This window comes from Trichomycterus rosablanca, chromosome 19, assembly GCF_030014385.1.
Source record: "Trichomycterus rosablanca isolate fTriRos1 chromosome 19, fTriRos1.hap1, whole genome shotgun sequence".
NCBI classification, from domain to species: domain Eukaryota; kingdom Metazoa; phylum Chordata; class Actinopteri; order Siluriformes; family Trichomycteridae; genus Trichomycterus; species Trichomycterus rosablanca.
Window position 1 is genome coordinate 6,404,337 of NC_086006.1, and position 21,260 is coordinate 6,425,596.

General features: G+C 36.8%; 2 protein-coding genes across 2 annotated transcripts; one reads left to right on the forward strand and one right to left on the reverse strand.

Moving 5' to 3' along the window:
• Positions 1-291: 291 nt before the first annotated feature.
• arhgef19 (Rho guanine nucleotide exchange factor (GEF) 19) lies at positions 292-9,393 on the forward strand. The gene is made up of 15 exons (XM_063015924.1): positions 292-907; positions 1,349-1,885; positions 2,081-2,213; positions 3,038-3,117; positions 3,196-3,437; positions 4,109-4,269; positions 4,903-5,055; positions 5,561-5,690; positions 5,830-5,904; positions 6,292-6,381; positions 6,517-6,680; positions 6,942-7,100; positions 7,514-7,593; positions 8,358-8,462; positions 8,851-9,393. The coding sequence occupies exons 1-15, from the start codon at positions 292-294 to the stop codon at positions 9,006-9,008; spliced, it is 2,883 nt and encodes a 960-aa protein (XP_062871994.1). The 3' UTR covers positions 9,009-9,393.
• A 2,437-nt stretch (positions 9,394-11,830) lies between these two features.
• Positions 11,831-16,694, reverse strand: LOC134333816 (rho guanine nucleotide exchange factor 7). The gene is made up of 7 exons (XM_063015981.1): positions 16,639-16,694; positions 16,227-16,363; positions 14,883-15,029; positions 14,104-14,190; positions 13,286-13,361; positions 12,518-12,594; positions 11,831-12,415 (listed from the first exon to the last, which is right to left on the reverse strand). Exons 1-7 carry the CDS (start codon positions 16,652-16,654, stop codon positions 12,344-12,346), a joined length of 612 nt encoding a protein of 203 aa, XP_062872051.1. The 5' UTR covers positions 16,655-16,694; the 3' UTR covers positions 11,831-12,343.
• Between the last annotated feature and the right edge of the window lie 4,566 nt (positions 16,695-21,260).

A 21,260-nucleotide genomic window follows, 5' to 3' on the forward strand; every position in this document is an offset into this window, starting at 1 on the left:
GGGGCCACCCAACCCACACCAAGTCATATATGGATCATATATTCTCTCTTAAGTTCTTGATCATGTATGGCTATTGGTATATAAATGGGTATATAAACCCGGACAAGAGAGCAAAGACTTTTCTGCTGCACCATTTGAGCAAGACTTTCTGCTGTCTAACACTTTCCCTGTACTTCCTACAATATAAAATTAATTAAGCATTTATAATTTTGATACATACAATCAGGCTTTAAATGTGTTTAATACACCCTTTCCTATTCTCCTCTGCAGCCCTCATGTGCCCTCTGAGCCATGCTCCCTGGCTATGGATTCTCTCCTCTCCCTGACTTCCAGCCCCATCTCCACACCTTCCATTGCCGAGGGGAGCTCTCTGCCATGTGGATCCCTGGTTCCCCTGAGTCCCAGGCTTTAAATGACCCCCAGGAGAACAGGCCTATTCTGCGACAACACATTGCTGTTTGTCAGCAAGAGACACTCGCTTTCATCGACCTCCCGCAGCCCAGAACAAATGGCTTTGGCTCGTCATCTTCGCTGCGGAGGCAAAGTTCCTCACTGTGCTCCTTTGGTTCTCATCATATTGGACTGTCTTCGGACTGCTGTCGAAACCGGGAGACAGATACGAACAGGGACTTATACTTAAATCTGAGCCAAGATGAACACAAGGAAGAAATTCAGAATACCTTCAAAGCAACATGTCTGGATTCACCTAAGACAAGCTTTGAGAACTCAAGGGCTAATCGACAAGATTTGTTTCTTCCCCTGTCCTCGGCATTTGTGTCCAGGGACACTTTGGACTCTCAGCAGCCCAGCCCTACCTGCCCAACAGTAAGCTCAGAGCTTCAGAGCCAAGATCATCGTTCTCTACAGAGACGAACAGCACATGGGTCTTCAAAGGAGAAGTCCTTAAGTAAGTGTCAACTACACAGATGACTCCATGATTCCAGTCTTAAGCATTAAGCGCTTGATTTGTTGTCATTTTTCTGTGTGAATACATTTTGCAAGTGAACCTTTACATTGAGTTAATCTTCGTTGTTGACTAGTAGCTTTGCTGTCCTGGACTTTAAAGTGGGAGTCATTTCATTGCTAAACAGGTTCAAAAACAAAAAGGTTTAACTATAGAATATTAAAACAATTATTATTAATAAATTAAAATGAGGCGACATGGTTTACATTCAATCCAGGGGAGGGGATTAGATTGTATGACTGTTATTTAATTTTGTGCTTTAAGTTAGCTTAGCTTTCTGCTGATGATTTAGGAACAAAAAAGATTGAACTGGTTTCAGTTTAGTAAAAAAATAAGAGCTTGTTTCTGTTAGTTACCCGTGCTGCTCTTTGTGTCCTGTAACAGGGCGTAAGATGAGGGTGTACTCAGCTGACAGTGCAAGTGATGAATCCCTAAGCAGTTCAGGACTTGACTCTGACTACCTGTTCCCTGGATCCTTCGAATCCTTTATAGAGGAAGAGTTAGGGTTAGTGGGCACCACTGTACCCACATCCCAGAGCTCTAGCTCTCTTTTAGGTTTAGATGAGGACCTTGCACTTCCTCATATTGCTACCCCATCACCGCTGTCCTCGGATCCTCCTCAGGATGATACAGTGTTTGCAGAAAGCCCGTCTGAGGGAGGGTGTCGAGAGGTGGAACTGGGAGACAGTGGGACCCTGCAAGGCTCAGCCTTTTTAGGTGGAAGCTCTATCACCCATCCTCTTCCACCACCCAGATCCCGTTCAACAGACCACGAACGACGGAGATTCTCAGCCTCCGAGCTAATTTCTCGTCTGCAGCTTTCACAGAGAAAGAACTCCTTCACGTTAAGGCTGGGCAAGTCGCTGTCCGCCCGTGTGGCCTCCAGGGATCGTAACCAATCCGGAAACTCTGGCTCTGACTGTAAGTGCTTTAACTATAACATCACCGCTTTATAAACTATAACTCTGTGTAAAGATTTTCTATAATATGTTAAAATAATGAAAAAGTTATGTGTCAGTTGCCGTTGTGGTCAAAAGATCTTTCAGTGCTTGGGATTCTCACACATGGATGCTACTTACCCTCACCCCACCCCTCACCCCACCTATCTGTTTGTAGACAAACCAAACACCAGACAGCACCTTTCTACAGGATCAAGCAACAGTGCACCGCAAAGCCCAGTGGGACCTGCACCATTACTGCCCTCTGCTGACAGTATCCTGCCACAGCCAAGGAGAACTTCAAAGCTCAGGTGATGGCAACCATCATTCTTCTGGGATCTGCAAAGGCCAACCGACCAGCAGGCTAGAACCCTAATACTAAACTTTATATTATTATTATTATTTAAAGTACTTCTGCCCGTACCTTTTTTCAAACTAGCCAGAAATGTACTTTACCCTCCTGTAGGAGGGTACAGCTGTATATTAGAATTTTGAAAATGTGAGTTGATTTTATTGATTTTATGGTTCTAATTCAATAACATATCTTCAGAATTGAAAGGGTGTCTCTTTTTTAAATGGAGTCAGTCCCCAGTGTGGTTTCTTTCCTTGACAGTATGACATAGGAGCATTTACAACTTACAAATTCATACGTTTGCCTGAAATTTACCAGGGTAAACAATAGATTGGACAGAATAAGTCTATCATCATTGTGGATATCCAAGTATTGGATAAAGCTATAGAAATGTTACTTTATTATTGTATTAGTCTCTTAGGCATTTAATTCATAATTACTCATTATTTACTGTACTTTACAACAGCGTTTCCCAACCTTTTTTGCACCACGGACCGGTTTCATATAAGATATAATTTCACGGACCGGCGGGGGCTGGAACATTTAATAATATTGCTCACAAACGATGTAAAATCAGCTTTTTCCGCTGCAACGAGATGCTGCTTCCACCTAGGGGTGACAATAAGACAATAACACCCAAAATAGAAGTATAGAAGCAATTCTAGAAGTAAAAGCAATTCTGAAATAGAAGTCTGCGGCCCGGTGGTTGGGGACCTCTGCTTTACAAGTTTTGACAAAATGACACCTTATGGCCTAATTGAAATATTTTTCCCATCTTCTCAGTATGAGAAAAGATTCCATTGATGAAGATGCAGATGTTCTTCCCCGAACCTCCAAACGCCTGTCACGCTTCCTGCCAAGTTGTAAGTATCACTACCTAGGAGAGGTTCTTGATACAGATTCATGAACATTTTCCTCATTGTTTCATCTCTCTGTGTCAGTGGTCTTGTATCAGGAATACAGTGATGTGGCCATTAACAGAGAGATCCAGAGGCAACAGGGGGCAGAGCCTGGAAATGATGACGACAGATGTGGGGACAGTGCGTCTCCAAGCAATCTCTCCCCGTCCAGCTCCTTCCGCTCATCACGGGGCTCTGCCTTCTCCCTCTGGCAGGACATTCCAGATGTGCGCAGCAGTGGACAACTGGACAACTTCAGCAACGAGGAGCGCAAACTGCAGGAGGTGAACCCAGTACCCAGTTCATGATTTGTGTGACGTATTTTAGGGGTGGACAATTCAGTAGCCAGTAGCATGCAGGTAGCACACAGGTTTGTTCACATGCCTTTATTAAGAAAACCATACTGGTCCATCTGTGCTCTCAGCATAGCCTCAGATGTTTGTGTTATAGATTTCACAAAATGCTAGAAACATTTATTTGACATTTTGCTCCATAGTTACACAATAAGTTCTGCCACATTCTATATGGACACTATTGGATTAAGATCTAATGACTGTGGGTGCCATTGAAGCACTAAGCTCATTGTAATGTCCATGGAACCAGTGTAAGGTCACTTTTGACATAGTGCATTATTATGTTAAAAGTCTTTGTTATAAGATTTGTTATAAGGCTATAAAATTCAAACAATGCTTGATTGGTATTAGGGGCCCCAATCTGTGCCAATAAAACAGTTTCCACACTATTACACACCAACACTACCAATGTTTTTAGGCTAGTGTATTATGTTTCCAGCCAGTCAAAACATGGTACTAGGCAGGCAACATGATGATTTATTCGCCAGGTAAGTTAACTAATAAACTACCAGGATTTGTCCACCCTGGTACTTAAACCTACAGTATATTTTCTTCTAACTCTTTTGACCCTTTTAAACACCCTTTTTATTTCTCTATTTCAGGCTAAGTTTGAGCTGGTGACAAGTGAAGCCTCCTACATAAGAAGCTTGACCATTGCCGTTGACCACTTCATGATGTCTTTAGAGCTGAATGAGTGTTTGAATGCTCAGGAGAGACAGTGGCTGTTTTCAAAGTTGCCTGATGTAAAGGACGTCAGTGAGAAGTATGACGACAGGGAAAATGGACTAAGTAGGAAGGGGGTTGTTACCTAGTCCCTCCAGGAGTCTGTGCTTGCAAATGTATATAAATTTAACCCAGAATTAGATTTTTTGCAAAAAATTATAGGGCTGTAAATTATTTTATTTAAATATTTGTTAGGTTTGCACATTTGCCATCAAATATTGCATTTTAAAACAAATCAGCAATTAGTTATTGGTTAATTCTTGGTTATTATTATCTATTTACATTTAAAAGAAAAATGTCTAAATTATCTCACTTTATTTTACTATTTTTTGTTTTCTCTGCCATGTCATTAAGCAGCTTAATACATTTATAATAGACACTAACTTTTGGAACAACTGAACTCTCAACCTCTGGACAAAAGGGCAAACACTTTTCTGCTCTACCAGCTGAAAGCCAATATTAAATATTTAATAACAGCATTTTGACTTCCCCTAAAAGATTTTCCTTTTAGGAAACTGCAAAATTAATCATTTCATTCCACAAAACAAAAAACAGCAAGATCCTGGTGGGACTAATTATCAGTAAACCTGTGGGTTCCTCTCAGACTTTTTACATGTTATTTTGTTGTTCATCTACATTATTTCTTCTGTTTTTCTATTGGTTCTTACACCAGGTTTCTACAAGATCTTGAGCTGCGGTTAGAGGGAGACATCCTGCGCTTCGATGTATGTGACATTGTATTGGATCACTGTCCAGCATTGCGAAGGGTCTACCTTCCTTATGTTACCAATCAGGCCTACCAGGAGCAGACCTACCAGCGGCTTCTGTGAGCAGCTTTTCCCTTTGCTATAGTATTCCTGAAATAATACCATGATTTTTTGGTGTACCGTTTTAGTTCTCCTTCTGATGGTTATTTTTTATTAGATTCAGGTCAAATCAGTTTAAAACAGATACTTTCTCATTATCTCAACAGCTTTGTACTGTAAGTGGATTAATATGGAGACACTAAAGAAAACCGTCATACTTGTCTTTTAGAATACTTTTACCACACTCTAGTAATAGTAATATTTTTTTATTAAACTGATGTGTGGTTTGGGGCACATTCAAAAAGACTGAGTGTTTTACATGCTTTGTCTGCTAGCAAATTCCCCTTTTATTGTGTATCTGGTGATCCTGTTAATGACATATCCTGTATATGTTTTTTTTTTGCTCCATTTAGCAATTTTTTTAATCAAATAAAGCATTATTTATATAAGTATATTACTAATATATATTTATGTATTTGTAATCTTTGCTTGCAAACACGCAATCATTTATTTTCCATCTATCAGGCAGGAGAATTCCCGCTTCCCTGGTATACTGGCCCGCCTGGAAGAGGACCCTGTATGTCAGCGGCTTCCTCTTACATCGTTTCTCATCCTGCCCTTTCAAAGGATTACACGCCTCAAAATGCTGGTGGAGGTGGGCAGCATATTCACTACCAATCACTGATCAGCTTTACAAACTGTACTTAGTAACTTAAAACAATTAAAGCATCATGCTTATAATTCACTACACCGCTTCTACAGACCAAAACAGGATTGATTTTACCTTATTTCAGAACATCCTGAAGAGAACGACACCAGGTTCACGAGACGAAGACACAGCCACCAAAGCATTCAATGAGCTGAAAAAGGTGGGAGGATTTGAATTCTTGATTTTGTCTCAGCAGTACAAACCTCGTTCTTCTAAATGTATTCAGATTCATGTATTCAGGTTGTTATATGACATGGTTAAAACAAATAGATCCTAATATGTTACAACTAGGAAAAACTTGTCAACAATAACCACAAAGCAATGCTGAAATTTGAATATAGAAATAGTGTCTTGGTAAATGTGATGACCATAATGTCCATTACATAAAGATGCCACAAAATACTTTATTTAACTGGTAAAAATTCAGCAAAGTGCAAAATAGCATCTGTATTAAATGACCTACGTTGGGTGTTCAGTCCAGTATGACACAGTATTTTGCATTATAATAGTAATGTAAGTGTATAAATCTCCTCTCATGTGCTGACAGATTATAAAAGAATGTAACTCCAGTGTACAGTCCATGAAGAGGATGGAGGAACTTATTCATCTGAACAAGAGAATACACTTTGAGGGCAAGGTATTGCAGAATCAATATTCTGGACCGACCTTTTTGTAGTGTTTTTAGTTCTTCATGACTTGACAGCCATCATACACAAATCTGATCACAAAAAAAACCCCAGTTACCTTATAATAATACCTTTCATTTTTCCAGATCTTTCCTCTGATTTCTCAGTCTCGTTGGTTAGTAAAACATGGTGAGCTTCTGGAGGTGGACACACAGACCATGAGCATATCTGGATCAAAGTTAAAACTGCCCACACGCCCCGTGTACCTGCACCTGTTTAATGACTGCCTTCTGCTGTCCCGGAGAAAGGAGTGAGTATACAGTGTGATGCTTGAAGAGTCTTGTAAAATTAATGCAGAAATGATGTGTGTGTGTGTGTGTGTGTGGTTTTGCCTGGACCTGTTGGGTACTGTATGTTCTTTCTCTTAGCTCTAGGGCTTGTGAGAATTATAAGGGTTTCCTCTAAATCACATACAATTTGAGGATTGTTGATCAGTTCAGCATGTTAAATAACACAAAATAGTAAAGAAATCACATGGGTTACAGAGTGTTTTTGCTTCTGTCCTGTGTAGCACGTGGAAGTTCATGGTGTTTGTGCATGCAAAGATTGGTGAGCTGAAGGTGAAGGACCTGAGTCAGAAGCTTCAAGGCATTTCAGGCTTCATCTTTCATTTGCAGCTGTGTGAAGGCCAGCAGCATAAATATCAGATCCTGCTTAAGTCACAAACAGAGTAAGAAAGTTTCCTATACTGTATATTAAAGTAAAAAAGTAGTACCTTAAGTATTGTGAGCTCATATCAGTAAAGACAGAAACAGTAGATTTTGGTGTTGTACTATAATTAATATATTTATGGGAAATGTTTGATGAAGGAAGCTGCTTAGCTAAAAAAAAAAAAAACTTTCTTTCCAATTTGCTGAAAAACAAACCTTTTGAGGATATTTTTTTCAGAAAAAAACAGTTCTGAACTAGTCCCAGTTGCTAAAATATCCCCTATAGCAGCAGACTAGATCCTTGGAGAAAATTAAAGATAAATTTGTAAGCTACATCACATTATTTGGCAGATTCATATTTACATTATCTAAACTAAATTCTACACTGTAAGTTTTTGTCTTGCCGGGTTTTAAGCTTTTAATTTCTGAACAGGAGCAGCAAGCAGCGATGGATCACAGCCATGATACCACCTGATCCAAAATCAACCAGTGAGCAAACCAGTGAGAATGAGGGTGAGAACTTGTACACTGATGTTTATTTTTATGTTCACACATAAAAGAGAAAAAGCTATAGACGCAATTCTGTAAAAAGTTTTAGTTTGAAGTTTTTTTTAATTACCTTTACACCAAATTACCACTGTAAAAAACACCAAACATTTTGTAAGAGTTTCATTTATATTAGGAGCAAAGATTTCCAACTCATATTTTTTTGGGAGAACATTAACTGGTTGCACCAACGTAAACATTAATGACTGCAACTAAAATGGTTTAGGCTTTTACTTTGTTCTAGAAAATTATCTCTTCTTTCATAAACCACATTAAATCAGACACATTGCTAAGATTTTGGGCATAAACCGCTCACTACTTTTCTTCTGTTTAAAGCCACTTGCTCTAACTGTGGTTTGGTGGGGGCAATCGAGGCAAATTGATGCCGGAGGACATGGAATCTAGTATGAAACAACAGAGCTACTGTGAACTACTGTGTATATTCTACAGGCTGTGTAATAAATTGTAGCTAATTAGCTACATTTGCTTATCAATGAAATGTAATGAAAAATTTGATTGACTATTCAAACAGGTAATGATTTCTTCACATGGAAATGAATATTGTATAACTGTTTCTTAAATTAATGAAATTATGTGCTTTAGTCAGGTTCCTTTTGTGTCTTTGTGTAAGGTTGTTAAAAATAAAAGCAATCCATTTTTACTCCATTCTATATAAAATCATGAAAATATGAGAACTTAATATACTGACAATTTGTGTTGGGCTTATGCAGATCTGTCTCAAGTTCAGTGCATCAAGAGCTATCAGGCCCAAGAACATGATGAACTCACCCTTGAAAAAGCAGATATCCTTCAAGCAAAAACCATAACGAGTGATGGTAGGACTTATGTTATGTGATATTTTAAAGTAAGGTTATAATTTCTTAAGTAACTTCTTTTGGGTGTCTGACTATGATCAAATATAATTTAAACGTACGATGGGCTTACCAAATAATAATAATGATTATTATTATTTTCATCGTCGTTATTGTTATTATTATTATTATTATTTTTTAAAAATCTTAAAACTTAGCTTGTAAAACTTAGCTTTATATCAGCAGTTAGCCAAACCTCTGTCATTTAGCCTGTTTGATATTAATCTGCTGAAAAGAGTGAATCATGATTTCAGTTCTAACTGTGACAATTCAGTTTACTAGCACTTAGCTAGCTGGTCTTGCAAACGTTTTTATACCGTAATGTCTATAACTTGTTTCTTGATTTTTTTAGGATGGGTGGAGGGGATCCGGTTGTCTGATGGAGAAAGGGGCTGGTTCCCCAAAACGTACGTGGAGGAAATTACAAGCCGCAGCGCTCGCTTGAGAAACCTTCGTGAGAACATTCGCATCAAATGTGTCACCCAGAAACTAGAGGGTGAGCCTCAATGAGGGCTTGTAATTTACTTTTAAAAACACTTTTATTTAAAATCCAGTTGTATCAGATGGGAACGGTTTTATATGACGTCATCAAATTGTCATTACTTGTTTTAACAGCATTTTAAAGGTCAGAGCCTTTTAAATAAAACCAGGATTTCCATTGTGGTAGGCACATTTTAAGCAATAATGTTGTTGCACATCTTCTTACACTTGCTCTTTTTGTTTGTTTTGCTTTTAGCATTTGTAGATATGTAGCATTTCTTGAGTTTTTGGGGCATGGGGGGTTTAATTTATATCTTTTTTTTTTTACTTCTGATGCATTCATTCAGGCCAGACATGTCTGATGACCAAATTCTACTTTTTTAGTCTTGCACTGGAGATTTAATTATAATATTAAAAGAAGCTTATAATTATTAATTAGCAACATGCTAAAATCATAACATCTAATAAAATCTAAAACACGACTTCTGCCTAAGTTTAACAATTTGTACATAAACAATTTAATAAAACAGCTTAATCAGGTTACAGTTCTGTGCTAATTGTCAAAGATAACAATGAGTGTGTTTACATACACAAAAATAATTAGATCTTTATCCAGAAATCTTCACAAATTCCCTAGGATTTTACACACTTTTTTTTTACTATGTTTACATTCTATTTAATAGTATAGCAAAATTTAATTTGAATCAATTGAAAAAAAAAACTATATACTGATGGATTAAAATATATATTTATTATATTAAATGATGCAGAGTTTATCTTGTTAATCTATTTCTTATAAATGATGCTTGCTAATGGAAAAAAGCAAATAATGTCATCTTTATTAAATTACTAAGAGCATAAAAACATGTAAAGATTGCCAAAATTCAATTTCTTCATACAGTTATTCAGATTTTATTATGTGAACACACTCACTGTTTCATAATGTCAGGATCACACATGGTGAGCTGTTTCTGTAACCTTTCCTTTAATGTTTCATAGAGCACTACTGTCACACAATACAAAATTTGACCCAACAAAAACGTATAATTACACTGTCGTATTTAATATAATATTTAAAATAAATCCATGCTAAACACTGGACTACAAAACAACTGATTTATTTTAACATTACAGAGCAGATCATTATTATTCAGAATTTCCGTTCTTCTTTTCCTGAGATTTAAACATGTCCCATTTGCTGCGAATGATGTCTGTTTTGTTTGTGTACATCTACTTTAAATCATTATTTATGATGCTAAGTCTTCCCTTCCATGATTCTGTGGATATTTTTGAAATTTCAGTTTGGAGAAAAGACGTTAAATAATTATGCTGAGCATGGTCTATAAATAGCTTTAGAGATCTATTTCTTTGTGGTGCATTATTGTAAATGTTTTATCTCTAAAATAAATGCAACTATCATAAATACATGTCTGAGAAGCCCTGAATGGTAAAGCTATTCTGTTTGTGTAACATACTAGGTTCGTTTCTGGTATTATTTCTTTTCTGACAGCAGGGAGGTGCAGCAGGGTGTGTGAATGCTGCACATCCTGCTGTTTTGTTATACTGTGTGCAACATCATTAAGAAGTTTACAGCCCGTGACACTCTAGCTGACCTCTCTGGATGTGAAAGGAGGAGGAAAAAATAAGGTTTTTAAATTTTTGATTTATTTTGTATAAATCTCATTCAACTCTGTCTGCAGCCTAGACGGCCTTGTGTGACCCCAGTGACGGTGAATAATCCTTTTATGTTCCATTTTTACTGTTTAATTTAATAACTTATAACAAACTTCAAATGGATTTGACCTTGATTTGATCTGAATCAGAGAAACAAGATTCTTTCTTCGCTTTTAATGTATTCAGGCTCTGAGGCAGGGCGTGCGTTCAGTATCTATGCTCACCTCATAAAGATTAATTTCACTGAAGATAGTTCTGTTCCAGGTCTCCTCAAATCTCTGGCCCACAGGCATGAATCAGACTGTGTATGAGTTAAAATGAATAGCTTTATTGTGAGTGCTGTTCCTGAAACTGAGTTTGGGAATGTAGTAAATCAGGGCAGTGATGGCTGCAGAATGGGAGCTGGGCTTAATGAGATAAGACAAACTGCAGCAGCTCAGGAATGCAACACTAATAAAAGAAATTTATAACATCTCAAACAAAAAGGTGTTGTTCATTTAGGATGAGAAAGTGTTTCAGTAAGATGTTATTCATTGAAAAGTGCTGCATTTGTTTACTGGAGGTAAAAACATTAAAAAAAGATTTTTGCTAACTGCTTTATTCTTCTATATGCTTTATTCTTGGCAGAGACTTTTATACCCGAACCAGGTGACAGTCCACTGTAGGGCATCACACATATATATTTCTTTTTTTTCTAATTTATGTATGCATTTTCTCCCAATTTAGTGTAGTGAATTTGTCTTCCACTGCTGTGGGATCCCTGATTGCAGTCAAGGTGGGTATATTGCTGCTCGCGCCTCCTCCGACCCGCGTGCAGCCCTTAGTGGAACCTTTTTTCACCCATGCACTCTGCACAGATGCCTCTCTATCTGCTAATCAGGGTCCTTACACAGCGTTTGAAGACCCCACCCACATAGTCATCGTTTGAAGACCCAACCCACAGCGTCATCCCACCCTAGCAGAGACGTGTCTGCTGCAGGCACTGCCAATTATGCCTGCTAGATGATGCCCAGCCAACTGGTGGCAACGCTAAGTTTCGAACTGAAGAGTTAAAAAAAAAAAAATTTATAATAAAAAAGACTGCATTAGTTCATGCAAGAATTAAAAAACAATTCATTTATAAATCACACATGACTAAACATTATCTTGTTTAAATTCTATACATTTTATACAGCATGTTTACATTAGAAGCAGTTATGTTACATATACATTCACAGTTTAAAATGTTGCACTGACATGAAACTACATGACCTCAGATCTTGCAATCATGCAAAACACAATTTTGTACAATGTCAGACATCCTTCATGTATAAGAAAAATCAAATAAATAACTTCTAGACTATTATGAAAAACAAACATGATTCAGTATTAATGTTTGTATCCAGGTTTCGAGGTTTGGCATTCTTTCAGTTACCAGGTTCACCATGTAAAGATTTCCAGCACATTTAGACCAGATTAGACCATATTAAAGCAAACAAGAGCACATTTACACAAAATTACACCAAATTAGAGCAAACAAGAGCTCGTATAGATCAAAAGCATTTCTGTTCATGTTGCTGCTTGCACCTAAAATATTTCTATTACAAGAAACTGTATCTGACTAACAGACCGATATTCCTCTTAATATAACAAAATAACACAACCATGATGTAAATGCAATTCTCTCAAACTGTTGACTTTGCTTTAGTTTTTTAGCTTCTGCGCTTCTTCGGTATGAGAGGTGGCGGCGTGTGGCTGGGAAAGGCTTGTAACATGTTTGCAGGCTTAAAAACATAAAATAATGATATTTATTTTTAAATAGTGCACTCACAACTGTAAATGTATTTCACTGGTGTGACCAAAAGAATTTATAATATAATTTGTACCTCTTGTAGCTGGAAGGTCCAGCACTGATAATCTTCTCGATACGTGCATGAGACCAATAAAGGTTCCATCATTTGTCCTTAAAAAAACAAAGAATGAAAATAAAAAACTGTTTTTTACTGGATTTGTAATCTAATGCAAGTTTTTCTTGAGTTAACTAATTGTTAGTGATAATTGTTAGTGTAACATAACATCTTGCACATTAGAAAATCCAAAAATCTTTGGGAATGATAGTGATAGAAGCTTAAATCTGATCTGGCATTCAAGGAACTTAGTGAAAACAAACACATGATTATCTAAAATTACAGTCATTTCTGCAAAAAAGTCAGAAAAGGGTAAATATAACTAAAACTATGATTTATTTTTAACAAAGACTAACATTTGGGAGCTAATAAATACATTAGTTTAATTAAACTTGAATTTAGCTCAAATTTGCTGCCAATATGAACACATCAGTCGTGGTAATGCTGTAGATTTCACAAAAGTGAAACTTTTTTTTTCATTTAAAGTCATCATCACAGGGCAACGCACACAATTTTACTTACTCACACCAAGGGTCAGTTTAAAGTAACCAATCCACCTAGTGTTGCATATTTTCCAGAGGAGGGAGTAAACCAATTCTTTTTAAAGGACGGCAAACCATTGAGCCAATCATGTCTGTATGTAGATGCCCAACCTGCCGATAAGTACTGCGAATGCCCTTGAGAAATATTTAACATCAGAATTAGTGAAGAATCAAATGTTAGTGTAACTTAATAACAAAAACATACCTGTGAGTTCAAATTCTAGTCGTCCTGGCTGTGCAGATCTCTCTACAGCTCTGATGCTTCTCCGGGGTAGACGACCCTGCAGTGAATGATAGGATTGATAGATGTTGGCTTTTGCACATTTTGCTGATAACAGTCTGGATGACTTTTTGTCCTTGACACAAGAACTGGATTTTTCCCCAAAAACAAGCTAAACATTTACTGGTCTGAGCACAACTGTCTTTTGGTCTATCTTAGAGCTCGGGCTCAGAGAACTATATGCATTTCTGCAAAACACTGATGTATGGTTGATATAAAATTGATATAAAACTGATTTCTGTTTGCTTTTTTAATGCATGTGGCATACTGTGTTGTGACAATGCCCATTTGGCTACATTTATCACAATAGCAAGATGGCGTCTTATGCAATGCCCTTTTGTGGACTTAAAGGCCATGCACATTTAACATTTCCCCTACATACATTAAGATTTCTCCAGGTTCCTGGAATTTTTCACAATATTTTGTATTGAGAAGTGTGAGGTGCTATTTCTGAACTGACAATTCTCTCACAATGTTTGGTGGGCCAAACCCATCAATTCTAGCACAGACTGAGCCATTGGTAGATCCTCATTTTATACTATACTCAGTCATGGTTTCCACACCTGTTGCCAGTTCAGCTGCTTATTGTGGAATGTTTCTGTCTATCCTGAAAATTCCATAAGCTTTATATTCTTAATTTTCCCTGTTGCAGGCAACAAATTTTAAATTTGTATTTATTTACAAAGCACAAGCCAAAACATAAAGTCATTACTATGTACCTACATTGTAATGTATCCTCTCACCTCATATTTCACCCTGATTCGCTGACAGTCCACAGATAAGATCAGGATGTCCAGAGAAAACAGTACAAGAAGACGCTCCTGAGATCCCTGTAAAGGCATCCACATCACTAAATAAAGGAGTGTACAATTTAGCAATGAAGGACAATATACACTATATTGCCAAAGGTATATGGACACCTCTTAATATACAGTGTATATACAATATTTCCTTGCCACTGTCACCCTCTTCTTGCTCAACAGGGGTTTTTTGGTCTGTTGGTCCTGGATTCTGTAAAGTTGCTTTGAGACAAAGTCCATTGTAAAAAGTGCTGTACAAATACATTTGACTTGACTTGACCTCTCCTAATAATCAGATTCAGGTATTTCAGCTGCATTATTTGATTGATATGAAATAAATTAGATGCTCCCAACCTTGTGGAATCATTACCCAATAGTTTGGGTAATCTTTTCCTGGGTCAGCATGGCATTGACCATGGGCACAATGTGAGGCCCATAAAGACATAGTTTGATGGGTTTGGTGATACCAGCACCATTACACACATTTGGGATAAACTGTAAAATTAAATTTAAGACAACCTTGATTTCATAAATGCTCTCTTGACTGAATGGGCACATTTTTTTTCCCACAAATACACTTCAGAATATTGTGGAAAGCTTTTACTGTGGCAAAGGAAGAGGAAACCACTCCTTATCAATATATGTCCAACAAGCTCAAGTTTAGGTGTCCACATACTTTTGACAATATAGTGCATGTGTACCTGTGTCAGCATTTTACTTACCTGTTTCTGTGTGTTGCTGATGTGTACCAGTGAAAGGAAGACAGGCTGGCCCATGTGTTGAATTGGCGATCCCTCCCATTGCATTATGGGAGACCGAAGTAAGTACCGTTTCAGCTCCTCCCGCTTCCAGCTCTCATCACAGGGCAACTGTGGAGAAAATTCAAACATTTGTTGTATTTCAACATGTTTGGTCATTTAAATAGCATCTATAATTTATGTATTATAAAGGTCCTGGGTTCGATCCCCAGGTGGGGCGGTCCGGGTCCTTTCTGTGCGGAGTTTGCATGTTCTCCCCGTGTCCGCGTGGGTTTCCTCCGGGTGCTCTGGTTTCCTCCCACAGTCCAAGAACATGCCACCAGGCTAATTGGAAACACTGAATTGTCCTATAGATACCTAGCCGCTAGATGCACAAACCAGTGCCAAATCCCGCCGGCGACCCCTAACGGGAAGAAGCCGGAAATGCCGACCCCGTAACCAAAAAACGAGACAAAGGCTGAGGAACAAGAAGAATAATTTATGTATTAATATTTTCTCGTTCGTTGAATGCCTTAGCACCAATATTCATAGCAAAAAGCGAATGACCGATAGACTTAAATTTTATCGTGAAGTTCCCCAAGTGTCCACATGGTGGCGCAGTTATACCAATTTTGTAAAATAAATTCTTTAAATAGGGCTTGGCAGGTCAGAAGGTGGGCTATGCATTTGCCCCAGAACACCATCCTTTCAAAAGATATTACATTAATTGCAGTTATAATTATAGTGGTAAAGATCAAATTTTACCCATACAGTCTAAATTCTCTAAAGTATTACACTGTGTTGAGATCTGCTGCCAGTGACTCCCATCGCATACAATTTACACCATTTTCAACAGCAGTGTTAATATTACCATTACTAATGCTTCCTTCTTCGGGCTCCACTTCTATTAGATTATTTAATGTAGACATGCAACCATGGACTTTAAGCGCAGAATGCAAAAGTTCAATGCAGGGGTTTGAGGTATACCACTTCCTTTCCCAGTGTTGACTTCTTCTCACAGAAAACGGTTATATTTATAATAATATGCCAAAGATGAGCAGCGTTTTGCATGCAACACCAGGACAGATGTGGTCAAACAGGTGGTCAAACCTCATTTCTGGTTACTGTAAAGAGTTTTTTCACTTTTCAAAAAAGATGGACTTGCTACACGAAATTACCCCTAAACATAAGTAAGGAAGGGAATGAGTGAGTGTGAGATTGCCATACTGTCCATAGTGACCTGTTCTTGGACCCACTGTGACCCAAGATGTATGAATGATTTAATTAATTAATTATTGAGTGTAGAAAACATGGGTGTATGGGCAATACCAGGTAAGAGAGAGTACTCTGAGATGGACTGAGCTGCTGTCTGAGGGACTTGCATCTCCTGTCCTCTATCTTCTCTATCCAACACTTCCTGTAAGCAGCACTGCTACAGATAAACAACTTTGAGTCCACCATGGGTCCTGTGCAGGTAGGAGTAAATCCATCAGTTTAATTTCAACCAAGTAGGACAAGCTGTGTCCCTTTTATGCATATATTTTTTTACTTATGAACACTTTGATTACTTTATTTATAAATCTTTAAACCAAAAACTATAGCTTTAAATACAATAACATGCCCAAGTAGTGTTTAATTAGGTGCAGAGAATGCTTTTGAAGTGCACTTTTTGTCAGTCTGCTTCTCCACCAGCCGGCATGGCATGTGGGCATGTTAAAATGATTCACATATCATAACTCACCACTGATCTCAAACATGTGTAAAGTGCTGGAGTCCTGCTGAGAAATCGATCTTATTTCGATTGCTGACAGAGGAAGAATGCCCTGCATAAATGCAAATAAGCCAAACAAATCCTTAATTTTATTAAATTAAGTATTAAAAATAAAAAATGGTTGCCACATTATTATCAGAAACTGAGATTACAGAAGTGAGCAGTGTGTTGCACTAAGGTACAAGACATTTACTAAGATGATATCAATACATTTTTGAACTAGGTCAGTGAATATGAAAGAATTACCTCATAGATGAACTCATTGTTTAAGTTGTCCAGAGCAAGAATTAATAAATGAAAAGAAAACAGAACCAGGTATCTCTCGCTCATAACCTGGTGGAAAAGATGTACACATTATTATTATTATTATTATTGTTATTGTTATTATTATTATTATTATTATTATTATTATTATTATTATTATTATTATTTGTGGAGAGGCCAATTAAGTGCTAATAAACTTGTAAGTTTAATGCATATCATCATATTATATAATTTAAATAATAATAATGGGATCAATACTGTAAACTTGCCAATACTGAAGTAAATATTGCGCTTCATGACATTTGATAATGCTTATGTTAAATATTTTATACAATGTGAATAATTAAGTCTGATAACTACATTGTTTCTGTTACCTTTGTATAGCCATTATGTAACATTACAAGAGATGAGTGGATTATGTCGCCATATGAGTGTGGTGCTCGTCCCTCCCAGTCTCGGATTGGATGTGTGTATAGCTTCTGGTGTAGCTCATTTTTACTCCAGCCCCACAATATCACCTACCAGGCAACAGATACAACAAATCAGACAATATAAAGTCAGTGTATATATACAATATAAAGTGCATTTATTACTTTTGCTTCTACACCCTTTGAAAAGATTCCTACTGTAACATGAATGATGTAACAAAAATGATGACCCAAAATACACCTCAGAGCATTTGCAATAACTACTTGAGGACTAGAGATCAGCAAGGATTGCTGACTTTTAAAGATTTTCCTTTACAGTCACCAGACCTGAACACTGTAGAGTATTTATGGGGACAAGAAAAACACTACATAATTTTATGAATCTTTGCCCCCCACTGTGTACAGTGTGTGAGAGAGAAAGAAAGCTTGTTGGACACCAAATTCCCCCCCCCCCCCCCCCCCCCCCACCCCATATAGTGTAGAGTAAATTTTCTTCCTTAAAGTTCCTTTAGTTAGTTTATTTATTTTCTAAGAATGCAATGTAATTTGGCCACACAGCAGAAAAGTGGTCCACTACAAAAATACAAAAGCAAATTCATGTCTGAATGGCTTAAAAAGAAACAAACTTTACCCTGTTTTACAATAGTTTTACACTGGACTACTTAGTCTTGACCAAAAACTTATGAATGCATGTATAACATCACATCTATACCTGTGAGTTCCTCTTTATAGCAGACTCTTTTACAGATACTGGATTTGGGATCTTAAGAAAAAAACACAAAGAAAAAATAATTAGATACATAATTACTCTAGATTAGATACATAATCAGAACCATTTACTGTAAAGTGTGATTTAAAGTATAATAAACTATTTATTTGCATTTTAGAGGTATATAAATCTTCATACATTACATATAATTTCCTCCTGCTTGACAGATATAGAGCACTGAGGAGAAACGTCTGGATCTTTCTTTATGGAAAGCTTAGTCTCTCCTAAAGTCCACAGACTGTAAAGATCAGTGAATAGAAACATTTAGTAACAGTGGAAATACGAATGCATGTTTTAATACAGCATAATGCATAACAGTGTGCTTATTATAGCAACACATACGTACACAGCCATCTAAAACTGTAAATGTATCATCATAATTAGGATAATCTGATTTACATTTATTAGCCATGATATCTTGTACAATTGTACTTCGAACCCAGGACCTTGCTGTGAGGCGACAGTGCTACCCACTGAGCCGCCGTGCCGCCCTCATGTACAATTAACTTGATATAATTTAACACTGTTATGAAGCACTACATGACCAAGCATTCAATATGCACATACCTAATTAAAGGTTTTGGATATTTTAGCTGCACTAATTAATAAAAGTGTCATGAAGTTTGTCTTCACAGACAAACATGAGCAGCACAGTGGGTGACAATTTCAACAATTTTATAAGACGTTGCCTCCAGCTCAGCCTTTACAAAGTGTACCATCACTCCTTATTCACAACAGGTATTTGTCTGGCTGGCATTGCTCTTCATGACAACTATTCTTCCTTCAATTCTTTCAATTTGAGTTTTGAAAACAGTACATGTGACACAGTTTAAGTAAAGTATAACAATAAAATTATTTTGGGGCAAGGTCTTGAAAGAAATGATTTTATTGGCCTACACAGAGCTCTATTCCAATCCAACAACTTTGAGATTATATGAAACGCTAGCTGTGAGCCAGGTCTTACTGCCCAACAATAACAGTGCTTATAAGATTCAGCGGAGGCTGTTATAGCAGTAAATAGACACAAACTTTCTATTAACTTACAGTTTTTGAATTCAATAAGCACATACAAATGTGTTGTTTAGATGTCTGTGTACTTTTGGCTGTGTAGTCTATGCATCACTACTGAAATGATCAGCTGTCAACGGACATGTCCACATTATCCTGCTTAGTTACACAGAAACAGGAGCTTTGAAATATGACTAATAACTGACACTTCATGAATGCACAAAGCCCCATTTACTAATTAGCCTCAGCGTGAGTTAGCAGCCAGTTCTCCAGACTTAAGTAGATTATTCTGGGGCATAAATGACAAGCAGACAGTACCCACCTGACCCCCCAAACCCTCATTCTCCAGTCTTGTAAGCACCACGCTTAACTGATTACCCTTTAGAAGTAATTTGCAGTTTTCTGTGCTGCCCTAGTTTAAGCAAAGCATGGTTACAATGTTCTAATGGGTGTAGAATTTTGTTGTTCCTGGATAATCTTTATCACTGGTAGTTTGGACACATGCAATGCACAGAAACTCTGATTACCTCCCTTCCTAATCCCTGTTGTTTGCTAATGAGAGGACTGACACACCCAGCCATGTGTTAAACACCAGACGGCTCACACATGCTTCACTCGCCTGGCCTTGCTGTATTAGTGCTGCTTCATCTGTTGCATAAGAAGCTCTTATTAATGCTGTAACAGCATGATCCTAAAAATCCACACAGAACACTGTGGTACTGTAATGTTTAAAAAAACATGCTCTAACAATTTAATAACTTATAGTAAAAGCATGCTTGAGAAAGGATAGAACAATAAAACTATTTATTATTCCTGTATTTTTATTTGGGTTTGTATGGGAAACATAATCATTAAAACATAATCAATCAAACATGCATTTTTACTTTCATTCAAATATAAGTTAAAATTTGTATAGATAGGTTCATACATTTAAAGAAATTTAATGCATCTTTACTTACTTTACTATATATCTGCATACACTATAATTACCTGGGGTGTATTACTTATGGGTCAAAGCCAAATAAGGGTTTGAAAAGAGTTATAAAATTAGTTTAAATGATTTGTTTTTATTGTTACAAAATGCATTTTAATGCAGGGTGTCAAAACTATTTCACATGCCACAAATTTTGCAAATGTCACAAATACAGATATTACTAAATCTCTGGATTTGGCATGTTAAATGTAGCACTGATCAGTTGTTCTGTTTATGTATAATTTAAAACACTAGTACTTCTTATCTGAGGAGTAAAATTGATTAAAAAGAGTATCTGATTTATATGGAAATTAAAAACTTATCTTCATCTCTACAGACCAAAAGTGTTTCATGTAAAGCTACAGGATGTGGAGGTTAGTAAATTTATACTTTCTATTTTAAACCATTTCTAAGAACTAGATAACCATACAGTGTACATAATTAGCTGGCAAGTGACAGAACTGAAAATCAAACCTACAGTATAGTCCTGTCCTACTTATTAACTTTAACTTTAATTTAACTAACTACTTTCTGATCAGTCACAGTTGGTTTAGTGCAAGCCTGCTTCATCCTGAAAAGTCACCAGTACTTTGCACCATGCATACAAATTAAAGTCCAAAATTAAAAGTCACCATTCTACCTTCTGCATGTTTTTGGAGGTGGGAGGAAACCCCACAGTCAGAAGAAGAACACTGTGACAGAAAATGAGGATTGACCTCAGTAACCATGTTGCTGTGCCACTCTCACCTAGTAACTATGCTTTACTGTTTTTTATTTCTATAGCTTAAAGCCTGTTTTTTGTATTTTATTTATCTTTTTTACATTCCAGATTTTTTAATTAGCAATTAAAACTATTTGAATGCATTATTTAGGTATCTCTTTGTGTGGAGAATTCAGTTTACCAACAGGAACGCTGGAAGAACCTGAACCACGTTTTTTCTTTACAGGGCAAATCAGTAACATTAAATCATTCTGATCCACTCTATTAATGTTTGTGCTGACAGAACTGACATCAATATTAGTAATAAATAGTAAAATAGGATCTGTGCATCTATAATTATGAAACTTAATTATGACAACAACAAAAACAAAAAATCTATATACTGAATTATAAAATGCATTAAGCACAGAAAAAAGAACTAAAAAAACT